At 37.6% G+C, this 14593-nt stretch overlaps 1 protein-coding gene and 1 pseudogene across 2 annotated transcripts in view; both read left to right on the top strand.

The window, feature by feature from the left end:
• SIK3 (SIK family kinase 3) overlaps positions 1-14593 on the top strand; it is a 281901-nt gene that overhangs the window by 189901 nt on the left and 77407 nt on the right. For both annotated transcript variants that reach the window (XM_019647420.1, XM_019647421.1), the window contains exon 3: positions 1104-1265. In XM_019647420.1, coding sequence (XP_019502965.1) covers positions 1104-1265 — 162 coding nt within the window. The remainder of the gene's footprint in view (positions 1-1103; positions 1266-14593) is intronic.
• On the top strand, positions 13953-14338 carry LOC109385299 (thymosin beta-10 pseudogene; annotated as a pseudogene).

Raw genomic sequence — 14593 nt, forward strand, 5'->3', positions numbered from 1 at the left:
ATATTGTCTAATTTTTCACTTTTCCACTATCTCAGGATGCTTATAAAGGCAAATGTGTTGGTTTAAGAATAGTGCTGCTGATTAAACTATTAGAAATTTCAAACAGACCAAATTGTATCATTGCTACATTTCTAATCCCATCAGCTGTCATGACCTGCCTGTAGATGTTGTTGGTTAGATGAAGAACTAGGCTAAAGATATGTATGTCATTGGTTCTTTATATACCCACTGCCACTACTAGAAAAAAAAATACTTAAAGAATTTATGGTAGTGCTTATAGGTCAATCATTTCATTTTGAAATGTAGAAGATAGCCTGATTTATAGTATTACAAAGTTAATCATGTGTAAATTCTTTTGCTGTATACCTTAGTTAGCAACATAGCCAATGAAATTACTTAAAGTGGTAGAAAATTTACTTGGTTTTCTATTGATGTTATCTGTAAAGTTATTAATATACTTTTAAAATTATTTGGTAAGCACAACAAATGCAGATGTAACGATAGATGCAGGCATACTATTATACATTACAGAGACTAGTCACCAAATAAATACATTTTTATGTCAAACTGTAAAACTGAGAAAGCAGAAGAGATATTAGCCTAAACAGAGTCCTATAGAAGCAGTTTTTTTCCCCTGAGTAATGACTAATTTTTTTCCACTCTTTCTGAAATGATTTTTGTGACTCTGCTTTTAGACTCGCCCTTTAGCACAGGAAATATTACTGATACTTATCTTCAAGTATGTGTTTGCTGAGTATATGTAAACTTTTGCAGTGGAAATATGAAAAGGAAGGTGTTAGGTGTTGTGATCTTCGAAAAATAGCATTATGTCCCTCAGAACCCTTTTTTTTCTTATGATAGGGCAAGTCTAGTCTTAAGCATACTTATGTATAACAGGATTTCTACTTAAAATACTTTGGGTACTGATTATTAATGAATTTTTATAGATACAAACCAGGACTGTAAGTGTGCTGTTTTCTGTTTTTTTGTTTCACTTCTTTTAACTCATTCATTTGGTGGGCCCCCTTGCATCCTTCCTTACATCTGTCTACCTTTTGAAATTATACGTGTCCAAAAAGAACTGGCTGTGTTCTTCATTGCAGACCACCTGGTGGCCCATGGTAGAATGGCAGAAAAGGAGGCCCGTCGGAAGTTCAAACAGATCGTCGCAGCCGTCTTTTTTTGTCACTGTCGGAACATTGTTCATCGTGATCTAAAAGCCGAAAACTTGCTTCTGGACGCCAATCTGAATATCAAAATAGCAGGTGAGAATCATGTTCAGGATGTGAAGTAGGAATAAAGGAGCTTTTCTTCAGGGTTCTTAAAGCAAGGCATTGTCCATTTCCATCTATTAAGAAAGAAGTATTGTGCAAATAAAGGATTTTTGTGTGTGTGGCTTGAAAACTGATTGTTTTCAAAATACGTTTATGTTATTTTTCTGCAGTATTAGATGGAAACTAGGGTTAGAACTTACAGTAATTTAAAGGTAGTCCATCCCTGTTTCCTCAAATTTCACTCATGTGCTCATCCCACAGTGCCTAAAAAGCACTTTTTACTGCCTCAGATTATTCATGCTTCAATTTTAGTAAACTATCAGCATTTGCCTAATCAGTAACAAGCCCACCACCTATTGATAGAAGATAGTGACTGCAGTCTGTATAAAAACTCTAAGTATGAAAATAAACTATTTTTGTTTTCTGACAGTTTTTGGTATTGCATTGTATGTCCCCCATCTCCCAGATAAGAAGGGAGAAAGTCTCATATAGAAAAGTAAAGCTAAAATATGATTGCCTTGAAAAGCCAAGGTAAAAAACAAATCTAAAGATTTCACTCCTTAATAGGGTGGGAGTTGAGAATTCATATTTATATTACAGGTCAAAGTACCTACATGTACCCTTGCAGGTTGAGGATTCATCTGATAGCTTCTTTTGTGTAGATAAGTCTTCACTTTTTCTAGGCTCTACTTTTACACCCTTGGAACATCATCTTAGCATTTTATGTATCTGAGTCGGCTGATGGATGCACTCTTGTTTAGAACTTTCACATAGTTCTAAGCTCTTTGAGTCCTACACTTGCTCAGTACATAGTAGGCAGGAATTAGGTGCCTCTTAAAAATCTTACATAGGGGGCCGGCTGAGTGGCTCAGTTGGTTAAGAGTTAGCTTAAGAGCGCAAGCTCTGAGCAACTGGGGCACAGGTTTGATTCCCACATGGGCCAGTGACACTGCACCTGAGCTGAGCTGCTGCTGAGCTGCCAACCGGTGGCAGGATGGCTCAGCTGGTGAGAGCACGTGCTCCTAACAAAACTTCCTGTTCAATGGTAGGCTACGCCCACCCACAACTAAGACTGAACTTGGCACCTTGAGTTGAGCTGCCGCCCGGGTGGCTCAGTGGATAGAGCGTGCACTCTTTAACAACAAGGCTGCTGGTTCGACTCCCACATGGAATGGTGGCTACGCCCACCTGCAACTAAGATTGAACACAGCACCTTGAGCTTAGAGGCCACGAGCTGCTGGCAGTCAGCCAGATGGTGACTGGCACCCTCCACAACTAAGATTGAAGAACAACAACAATTCCCCAACACTCCTCCTTTCCCCCCAATTCTCCAATTTAAAAAAAAAAATCATACATAAAATCATGTTTTCCTTTGCCTTTATGTCTGTTTTATATTCTCCAAAGCTCTCTAGATGCTGGCAGTTCCCATAGAGGTAGGTAGCGTGGCAAGGCCTGGCAATTTCAAACCTTCTTTTGTAATTATTTGTTGTAATTTACTAATGTTGCTATAACAAATTACCACAAACTTAGTGGCTGGAAACAACACAAATTTATTATTTTACAGTTCTGGAGGTCAGAAATCTGAAATGAGTCTGACGGGGCTAAAATCGAGGTGTTGGTAGGACTGGTTCCTTCTGGGGGCTCTGGAAAATCCCTCTCCTTGGCTTTTGTTAGCTTCTAGAGGCCCCTGCATTCCTCCGCTCCTGCCCCTTCCTCACATCACTCCACCTCTTGCTTCCATTGTCACAGCTCCCACTCTTAATCTGATCCTCCCACTTCCGTAGCAGAAGGATGAGGACCCACGGGGGTTACAGCGGGCCCTCCTGAATAACCCATGGCTATCTCTCCATCGCAGCATCCTAATATAATCACACCTGCAGAAGTCCCTTTTACCACTTGGGTAACAGCTTCACAAGTTCTATGGATTAGGACATGGATGTCTTTGGGGGAGGGGGCTGTTAATTAGGCTCCCACAAATGTTATTATAGGGTCTTTCGATTACTGATTTAGAGTTAAAAGAAGGCCCTGTATTTTCTTCTATCTATTCCACTGACCAAAGGTTTAAAAATAATTAATGGTTCCTTGCTTCTTGGTTTTGAATTTAGAATCATTTTGATTTAGTTAGGGAAATTTGTATGCTTTCAGTTTTTGCATTGAGAAAACAAGTGTAAAACACCAGTCAGTGATAATTGAAATTAGAAACTCCACTGACAAATATTTGGGTAAGGAGATTTTTAAATGCTTTTCTTCGTTAATAGTTAAAACAAACCCAGATAGTGACAATAAGAGTCTCTACCTGCTGATGCGTAATTACAGACTCCTAGGGATCCTGGCAGCCAGCCTTGGGCTCTCTGTGTTAGCACGTATACTTTGGCAAGTTTTTAAATTCATTAACCCAAAGTCTGCTTTTTTATTATTTGTTTTTAGAGCAAAATAAAAAATAAACGAACACCTCTAGTTTTGTGCTCTGCTATAAGGTCTAACATTGTCTGTGCTCAGGCATTCTTTCCTACATGCCACCATCATTCGGTTTCTCAGTCATCGCCTGAACTATGTTTCTCATGCATAAATTAGATTGAATTCCCATTCTCATTTGCCAAGTCTTCTTTGAACTTAATAGACCAGTGGGAGAAATGCTTCTAGTTGAAGCTGACTATAGCATGACTAATTTTAAAGAGGTAGGTTGGATTGTTCTGACAGGATAAGGTCAGATACATAATGAAATCAACTTTTTATTCTAAAAGCTTAAAGTAACTTGCAGATACCTGAACTTTTCGGTGGTCTTTCTGATGAAGTATTACAAATCTCAGTAAGAAGGAGCTACTATATATGAAACACATGAGATAAGAGGATTTTTGTTTTATTTAAAATATTGTCAGTCTTAAGCACCTCATTTATCCTTATATCTGTTATGGTGGCAAATTAATGTGGAATTAACAAAAATCCAGATTAGGAAATTTAAGGAATTCATGTTTTCCTTATGCCAGTGTTTACCTAAGTGGTTTTGATGAAAAGATTATACATCCTGTTCAAATGTAGAAGGTGAATAAGTTGTTCTGGGGATGTTTGTGTTTACATTTATTTTTACTTTTTGTGTGAATTAATGTGGCAATTTATATTTCATACTTGATACTATAAAAAAAAATCTAGCTATTATAAAAGCCCATGTATGCCCTCCAAGAGAATATGTGATTCCTGGACATGACAGGTAAACTTCAGTTACAGGTATTAAAAGACCCAACATCATTCTATGGTTTAAGAGTTTTTGTGCTTGGGCCCAAATGGCTCACTTGGTTAAGAGCTCGCTCAAGAGCATGAGCTCTGAGCAATAGGGTTGCCAGTTCTATTCCCATATTGGCCTGAGCTGAGCTGCCAATAGGTGACAGGATGGCCTAGCTAAAAAAAAAAAGAGCTTTTGTGCTTAAATTCTTATCTATGAATTTTGTTCTATTGCTGTTTCTAGAGAGAATAAAACCCAGGTGAAAAACTTTGTTTTCTTTCTAGTTTTAGAATTAAAAATTCTTCTTAATGGAAGTAGTAAACCTGTCTTCTGTAGAATTATTTAAAAGATGTTTGTATCATTAGTAAACAGAATAAACATTGATTGTTTTCAGAATAAAGAATTTTATTTCTGGAAGGCAAAGTTACCAAGTGTAGAACAAAGAATTTATAGTGGTTAACTGCAATCTTAACTGTTAACAAAGGTTCTTTGCTCAGCTGTCATAGAAAAAAAAAGTGTAAGACATGACTCCTACCTTCAAGAATTTACAGTCTGTTGAAAAAATGCTTAGACCTTTGAAAAATTAAATAACCCTGAAATTATATTTTACACATATATAAAGTACTTTGCAAAGCATTTTTACATGTATCATTTAATTTCATCATATTGGCATGCAAATATAGCTTATTTAGAAAACATTAGTGTTTCCAAAACACACTCCTTTAACTTTCCAAAGCTTTGAATTTTTTTACAAAGAGCACTGATGCAAATTTCTTTCATGTCAAGTCTAGCTCTGGGAAAAGAATAGGATTCTTGGCCTCTAACCTTTCGCTTTTTGTGCTCAGATGTGTGAGGATCCACAGAGGAGCAGATGAAGGACTGGGATGGCACAACATGGCTTGCTCAGCATGTAGCCTGCATTCTTGGGTGACAGCATGTTCAACAGCTACCAAATTATAGTTTGATACAATAGAAGAGATGTTATAAGGCACGTTGTGATTCATTATCACATTAATTGTAAGTCTAATTACCACAGCAATTCAGAGGATGAAGAAACCACTTCAGTTTGTAAAATTCCACTGGACTGTAAATGCCACATGGACTGTTACCATGTCCTGATAAGTGTTTCACCCCCCACTGCCTAGCACACACCTGTTCTATAGTTGGTGCTCAATAACTTTGTAGACAGTGGTGATGAGGACATAAATACCCTGTTGAGGACATAACACTGGAGGTGAATTTTAAAGGATGAATAAGATTTCTTATGGTGTATGTGCAGAGGAAAGAATTCCAGTAGGATTAGTCAGTCAGCAAATGTTAAGAAAACACCTGCTATGTGCAAACACTGATCTAGGCACAGGGGTACAGCAGCTGATAAAATAGTCCCTTGGAACTACATTCTGATGGGGGAGGGAGAGATAGACTGTAAACACAAAAACAAATAAGCTCTCATGAGGGCTCTGAAAATTATAAAATTGAGTAACGTGCTAGAATGACTTGTGGAAGAGATCATTGCTTTTACCCAGGGTAGTCAGAGCCTTCCAAGCGGAAGGAGGTGTGCAAAGGCCTGACAGAAATTCAGGTAGCATATTTGAGGTTAGGAAAAGGGTCAGCTTGGCTAGAGATAATAAGGAAGGGGGTGGGGGAGTGGAAGGAGATGGGGTGAAAGAGCCAGCCCGAGCCAGGTCCCCTGTGGCCCTGTGCACACGGTGAGGATTGGGGTTTTATTTTGATTACAGTGGAAAGCTAAGCTGGAGAAGCTTGAGCAGCAGAATGCCTGAGGCATATTTGCAGAAGAGGTAAAGCAGCTTGGCTGGAGGGGAGGCTCACGTAGGGGAGTCATGCCTGAGAAGGCGGAAGAGGTATGTACTGATACTATAATAGATTGTGAAATGATTTGAATACCAGGCTTAATACACTAGATACAGGATGGAGAGGAAAAACAGGTGGGAGTAGAGGGAAGGGACAAGAAGGCCATAGGAAGAGCAGTAAAAGGCTGTGATGTGGTAAAAGCCTGCCTACGGGTGGTGGTAGTAGACATGAAAAGGAAGAAAGGGACAACAAATAAGACAGCGGCCATCACACGCCATGAAAAGGGAGCATCTAATTAAAGATATGTTTTGAAATAGAGAAATCAGATTTTCTTATTGATGGGTTATATTCAGCCATCAAAGAAAAAAAGTGTTGTCTTATTTTTAATGGCTGATGCACTATTTGAAAATAATGTTAGCTCTTGTCCCTAAAGATTAAGTAGAGAAATTTCTATATTTAAAAGAGATTGCCCAAGAAAAACCTAAATGTAGCTGGCTTACATCCTGAAGCAAAGTTACTTGAAATACTCAGATGTTAGGAGAATGTTTTGGAAATTGTGGAAACTTTTTTTTTTTTTTCAACCTAAGGAAGTTGGAAACTTTTCTCTTTAAAAGTCAACTCCCAGAATGGTCTCCATGAGATAGTTTCCACTCCGGTGTTATTGTTTCATTTGGCAATCGGTAGACAGCAACGATCTGAAGTACAACTACAGCAAAGCAAAATTCTTTGGGAAAGAATTTCCAGAGTGCGTAGATTTAAGGTACTGTGGAAATTTTTGACCTTAATGTAGTGAGATCTAGACTATTTCATTTTTTCAAAGTTAGAAACGAAAACATTTCGTAAGTCCATTGACCTTTTACCAGCTGTATGAATATACTGAGATTCAATCATATAGGAAAAAAAGGTTGGAAATCTTGGATTTCTTGTAACCCCTCCTCAAACCCCTGTGGGGATTGAGAATGTCCCTGACTGGTCACAGAAAATAGTGGGTTGTCGGAAAAGTCATGATGCATTTTTGCAACGAAAAACATAGAAAAAATGCGTCATGACTTTTCCAACAACCCAGTAGTTATACAATATTCATGATAGCAATGTCATGATCCTAATACCTTTTATTTAGTAATCACTCAGTATACCTCCCTGGTTGACAGGTCAGTGACAAGAGGCCATGTGACTGTCCTGAATTCAGGTCATAATAGAGCCAAGGAATCAGAATGCCTCAACCTGTGTTCTCACCCTGAAATGGTATATGACCTTCAACTAGAAGGTGCTAAGCAGATTGAATGTATGCTGACCCTTAGGAAAATAAAATTTGAAGAATTCTTCAGAATCCTATGCCTAAGACTGGAGCTTTACAAATGCAAAACTAATGTTCCTTCATTCAAAAGACATTTTAGGTACACACAGTTGACTTACTGTGTATGGAAAAATTCTAAAATTAAAATTCAAATCAGCAGATTTTTCGTCACTCATGGTTCTAGGTTATAAGTGAGGTCTTACTCATCTTGAAGAGTGATTGTACCTTGCTAGGTTCAAGAACAATTTTCTATTTGTAGGCCCTCACTTGCAATAGCTATGCTACCAGTACAGAAGAAGCATTGCTTCTCAGACTTTCCTACTGCAGTTTCCCAACACGGGATGTACTTACACAGGTTGGGGCATGGGAGCATTGATTACATAGTCTGAAATGGCCTACTTTAAACACATTTTTAATCACAAAAATTTATCTTGATAATTCATGCATGTTTTGTGTTCTCAATGTCATGTCTGTATTTGTTTTAATGTTAAAATTATTCAACTTTAACATAGAAAAAACTTGGTATTCCAGAAAGATGTAGCTTAAATATTTAACCTATAGTTTCACATAACCCTTGGCACACTGTAGCACTATGCCTTAGGATGTATAAATACACACCAGTTAGAAAAGCTGAGAATAAAGAATTTCTTCCCCGACCATAGGTTCCTCTTACACAGACTTCTAGTTTGTGCACATTGATTTCTCGATTACTTTTCCTCAACCTCAAGGATTTCCATGCCAGTCTATACTCATTACAAATCATTTATTTTGGGGAATACTTAGGGGAAAAAAAGGAATTGGAGGTTGACAGTAGAAAAGGAGAGGGAAGCAGAAGGCAGAAAATAAGTGGAAGCTTTTGCTTGGAGGCCTTGGGGAAAAGAGAGACTGTGGGAAAGGAAACCTGAGCCTCAGAGCTTGCCTCCTCCATCTGTGGGGAGGAGGCTGCGTCGAGTGAAACGGGGCATGTGTTTTGTACCTACCAAAACATCTCAAAGTTTCAGATTGCTCTTTGTCTCTGGGACCATGTTGGGCACAGCATTTAATAAAATGTGGATAAGTGATGATTAAAAGCAAAGTCACATTTTAATCTACATAATACCTGGAACCAAGAAAAATTAATTGACCAGCGTTTTATTGAAACTACAAAAAATGAGAATTTTAAAAGATCTGTAGCAAGGAAGGGTTGGTTGAAGGAAATTAGGCGCAGACTTATCTGTGCTTTCTATTTTAAGATGCTTTTAAAGGACATTGATATTCTATTTTGAGTGTTTTAATTTTATTAGTGGATGTAGACCCTACAAGAACTTTAATTGTACTTAAGACCATGTTTCCCCAACTCTGTTTTTCTTACAGGGTCTTAAAGCTCCTCAATTGCAAGTTGATACTGGGGAGGGACTAACAAATCATCCAGAGTACTGTTTCACTCAGACTCTGATGAAGTCTTTTCTGTGTTGTGTAAAGTCTGGTAGAAACTGTTAAAATGAAGAAGATGTCAAAAAGACTGATTTCTTATTGAGTGCATCCATCCAGAACTTTACTTTTTTGGGAGTGTGGGGGGTTGAGATATAATTGACATAACATATTAGCTTCAGGCATACAACATAATGATTTGGCATTTGTATATATTATAAAATGATCACCACAGTAGAGACTGATTCCTTAGGCGGACCTTCTCCTCTAGGTGACAGAATATTAGTAGGAGTCTCCAATTGTTCAGATATTAGTTCTCATTTTTACAAATCTTGAGACTTCTATCAGTTCTCTTAAAGCCATAAGAGAATAAGTATATCTGCTTTCCTAGTGTCTAAGAAAAACTCAGCTAGTGGTAGGCATAGATTCAAAACAAAAGAAGTTGCAAGACCCTGAGGAGTCTTTTATCCAGACTTTAAATAACATCCTGATACGTGTGATCTTTGACTACTCCTTGTTCAGGCTACACACAGACCACCCTTAATTTAACACCTCAGATAGTTTATAGTATCTTTTTCCAGCCACTAATTTCTGAATCCTAGAGGTTCTCTGTGTTCAAAGAGATTCATGTCATACAAAGTGATAATGACTTCTCTTTCCTTTTCTATTTTTAGAAAAGAACAAATGAAGTAATAAGTTCAGTTTCCCCACCCTCCTTAAATGGAATAGTTTGAGACTGTGAGTGTAAATCAAGAAAGTCTGCCTGCTAATAAATAGAGTGAGTGAATGAACGAATGAATTAATGAATGAATGAAAAAAGTCTACCTGCTATCAGGGAGCTAATTGAGCATGCTTAGAACTCAGTCATTCCATTTATTGCTCAGTTGAAGTAGTTGGTTATCATGATAGTTTCAACCAGTATGCAGTTTTTCATCATATTTTGTTAAATTTACATCTACAGTGGACCACTGGACAATATAAAGCATAAGGAAAACTGATGTTGAAATTCAGGTTAATGAAGATAAAAATGATAATTCTACAATGCCTCAAAACAAACTTTACCAAATTCTTGAATTGTCTTCATTTGACCACATATAACACATCAAGATGTTTCTAGGACTTCAGAAACCAAAATTTTATACACACATGCATATCCATAAAAACATACGTACAAATAATATCCAGTTTGCTTTATTGGGAATAAAGACTACCCACATTGATAATGTAGTATTTTCAAGGAAGTGCTAAACTTGCTTATCCATTCACCATTTATAAACAAAACATGAAAATAATTCAGATAAACAAGTTTGTTTTTTAGATTTAAAAATGAATGTAAGCATTCCAAATACAGGTTGTGAAAAGTTTTTAGCTATTTTTTATATTATAATCTCAATATGAATGTGGCTTCCAGACTAAACATGACCTACCAATGTGAAATTAATACCATTTCTTACATAATTTGAATAAATTAGTGAATCACTTGTAAAATGGGGGGAAATTATTTTTCTTTTAAAGATTTTATTGGGGAATTGGGAGAGGGGAATAGCATTGGGGAATCAGGGAAGGGGAACAGACGAGTTGCTGTCCTTTTGTTTTCCAGTGTAGTTGTGGAGGACGTCGCTTCACTGGCCCATGTTGGTATTATCATTGCGCTCTTCCCTGGGGAGTCAGTCACTCGCCGGCCATTGGACGGCTGCCCACAGTGGCTCACAGCAGCTCACTCTGGCTGCTAGCCACTCAGGGTAGCTTATGGCAGCCCACTGCAGCNCTGAGCTGCATGGCCATGTTGTTCGTTTCTAGGTACCCTGAATGAATTTCCTAATAATTCAGAATTATTATTTATTGGTTATCATCAAACATGGTAAGAAATGCCATATTTTGTTTACATGTGACATTCTAGATGATTCAGAATGAATCTGGATTATGTTCATAGTCCATTCCTATGACTTAGCATGTCTTTAAAGCAGACTAGCAAAAATTCTGGGGGGAAATTGTACCATTTCTCATCTAGAGTAATTATCATGATAGTTTCCCCGTAGATAAAAGTTGCATAATACTTGAATGTTGTTCTATGGATACTGCAGACCATCTTGTTCTCTTTTGAAGTGCTTTTCTCCTCTCTCAGCTTCCTTATTAGAATGATATTTTTCTGATTTTCTTCCTTTAAGAAGAGAATCACCCTGTCTTTCTTCTTTTTGCTGCATCCTCTTTCTATTCCTGTGTTGTGGAATAGCGAGTACCTATGGGTGTTTCCTAAGCCTTAGTTCTCAGACATTCCTTTTTCTCTGCTTATTCTTTCAAAATCATTTTTCGTCACTCATGACTCTTCCTCAGAACATCTTTACTTGAATTTCTTCTTACCTTCTTAAACTCAATGCATAACAAAAAATACCGGGGATACCAAAGAAATGTATGCGCATTTTAAGAGATGTTATCTATGCTCAAGCAGTAGTTCACAGTAATCAGAAGTGTCTGGACACTGATGGTAACCACTTTGAGCACCTCTTGTGATTACAGAAGTCAAATGTGACCTGTATTCATCTTTTGTTATTGGTATATATTGAGTATTACAATTTTAATACAGTTTTTCTTTCTTAAAATGTGTAATACATTTTTTCACACCCTCTGTATATTTCTTTATTCTTCCCAAACCAATGTTTGCCTTCCCTGAGTTTTTCATCTACCCAGACCTACACAGTTATACTCTCTGCCTTCCCTCCTTTTCATCCCATGTGTTCAGTCTATCCTCAGGTACTGTTTACTCTTTTTTCAAAGTATTTTAAAAATTGTCTTTCTCATTTTCACTACTTCTACTTTATCACAGGCCTTCAATTTCACTTTATACCTAATCTAGTCTTGCGTTCACATTAATTTTAGCACATCACTTGCCTGCTCCAAAAGTTCCGACAACTCTTCATTGCCTACAAGAGTGGTTCTCAAACCTCTTCAGAAAGAATTAGGTTTTGTTTGTTTGTTTGCATTCAGATGTCTAAGTTATTTCCAGGAGATTCAGCAGGTCGAAGATAAGGTTTGTGGATCACTCTAAATTCATTTTTAAAATGACACTGGTGATTCTGATGGACAGACAGGGTTGAAAATCAATAGTTAGAGGACAAAGGGATGGGATGGGTGCTGCTTATGATTAGATGTAAGTAATTATCAGGATAGTGCTTTTTGATTTAGGTGGTAGGTTTAGGGATGCTCATTGCATTACTAAAAATAGCTACTTCTAGAAGAAAATACTTGGGGTGAATTGTTGTGATCTTGAGTTAGGCAGTGGTTTCTTAGATATTACAATGAAAGCCTAAGTGACAAAAGAAGATCCAGACAAAATTTTAAAAACTTTTGTGCGTCAAAGGACACCATCAAGAAAGTAGAAAGATAATCCACAGGAGAAAATATTTGCAAATTATATAAACGGACTTGTATCCAGAATATATAAAGAACTCTTACAACTCAACAATAAGACAACCTAGTTTAAAAATGGGCAAAATATTTGAATAGACTTTTGTCCAAAGAAGATATACAAATATCCAATAAGCACATTAAACGAGAATCAACATCATGGCAATCAGGGGAATGCAAATCAAAACTATAGTAAGATACCACATCATCCCATTATGCTGGCTGTAATTAAAAAACACAACAGTAATAACTATTGGGAAGGATGTGGAGAAACTGGAACCTTGGTACATTGTTGGTGGGAATGTAAAGTGGTATAGGCACTTTGGATAACAGTTTGGGCAGTTCCCCAAAAAGGTAAACATGGAATTACCATACCATATGACCCAGCAATTCCACTCCGAGGTATATACCCAAGAAATTAAAACATACAGCCACAAGAAAACTTACATGTTTTACAATGTACCCAGCAGCATTATTCATAATACTAAAAAGCAAAAACAACCTACATGTTCATCAGCTGATGAATGGATAAATAAAATGTGGTATATCCATACCAAGGAATATTATTCAGCAGTATAAAATGAATAAACTACTAATACCTGCTACAGCATGGTGAAAACACGTGACGTGAAAGACACCAGTCACAAAAGATCATATATTGTATGATTCCTTTTATATGAAATGTCCAGAGTAGAGAAATCCATAGAGACAGAAAGTTGATTAATAATTGCGTAGGGCTGGGAGTTTGTGGGAGAGTTGAGGTGGGGAATTGGGGAGTGACTGCTAGTTGGTATGGAGTTTCTTTTTGGGGTGATGAAAATGTTCTAAAATTGATTGAGGTAATGGTTGTACAACTCTGAGTATACTAAAAAACACTGAACAGTATACTTTGGGTGAATTTTATGGAATGTGAAATATATCTCAAGGATGTAGGGAAAAAATCTAAAAGCAGGCCACGAGTAGAGCAGTGGTGAGATGGAGAGACTGTGTCATAAACTAAAGATGATAATTCATAATCAAATTCTTTGTATCTGAAGCCTTAATAAAATTTTTAAATTTTTGGAAAAAGAAGATAAGAAAAGAAAAGCACTGGTCTACAGGGTGAAGTCTAAGGTCCTTGTTCTCTCATTTAGGGCTATGTTTTGTCTGGTCCGATGCTACTGTGTAATCTTACTTCTTGCCACTTACCTCTACAAACCCTACATCGATAGCAGGGCTGTCTCTTTATTGTTACTTGAACTTACCACGCTAGTTCCAAGTGATCCACCTTTTCTGTGCTCTCCCCCAGCCCCTCTTCAGAGTACTCTTTACATATTCCCCCTCTGCCTCCTCAGATTCTAGCCATTCATCTCAATTCTACTTCCTTTTTGAGCCTTTCCATAGGAATATACCTTCTCTGTCTTTGGTTCTTTCATAGGAACCAACACATTGCTATACCCATTGGAAGTTTTCTATATACATGTTGTAATATGAGTGAAGGAAATGGAGGAACCTAGTTAGAGATTATAAAAGAGATGTTAAGAAAAAGAAGCTTTAGGTCTCTTGCTACGGCGACACGAACGGGAACCAGGAACCTTGGCTCGGAGTGAAGACCAGGGATTGTTTTAATTAAGAAAATGGTAGATAAGCCCGACATGGGGGAAATCGCCAGCTTCAACAAGGCCAAACTGAAGAAGATGGAGACGTAGGAGAAGAACACCCTGCCGACCAAAGAGACCATTGAGCAGGAGAAGTGGAGTGAAATTTCTTAAGAACCTGGAGGACTCCCCACCCCCGTCATCTTGGAGACTCCAGTCGTGATGTGGAGAAAGAGCCACCTGTAAGGTGGACACGAGTGACAAGGTGAACTGTGAAGCCTTCTGAAACCAGACACTCCATGACCACGCCATCGGCCATGGGTCTCTAAGGGCACACCCCCCCCTCCCCATTGGACTACCAAATTCTGTGGTTTGCCCTGTGATATTATAGGAAAATATTTATATGATTAATGAAAATAAAACACACCTCATGGCAAAAAAGAAGAAGCTTTAGTAAATAATGAAAGACATTATGAATAAGAAGAGCTCCAGAGCCAGAATAAGATGAACAATTCCATTAAATGGAACTATGTATGGTTTTCTAGGTTCGAGGTAACTGAGCAAACAAGTTCTAAAAGCTTTTGTTTCCCTGCTTCTT

The sequence above is a fragment of the Hipposideros armiger genome, unplaced genomic scaffold, assembly GCF_001890085.2.
Source record: "Hipposideros armiger isolate ML-2016 unplaced genomic scaffold, ASM189008v1 scaffold_111, whole genome shotgun sequence".
NCBI lineage: Eukaryota > Metazoa > Chordata > Mammalia > Chiroptera > Hipposideridae > Hipposideros > Hipposideros armiger.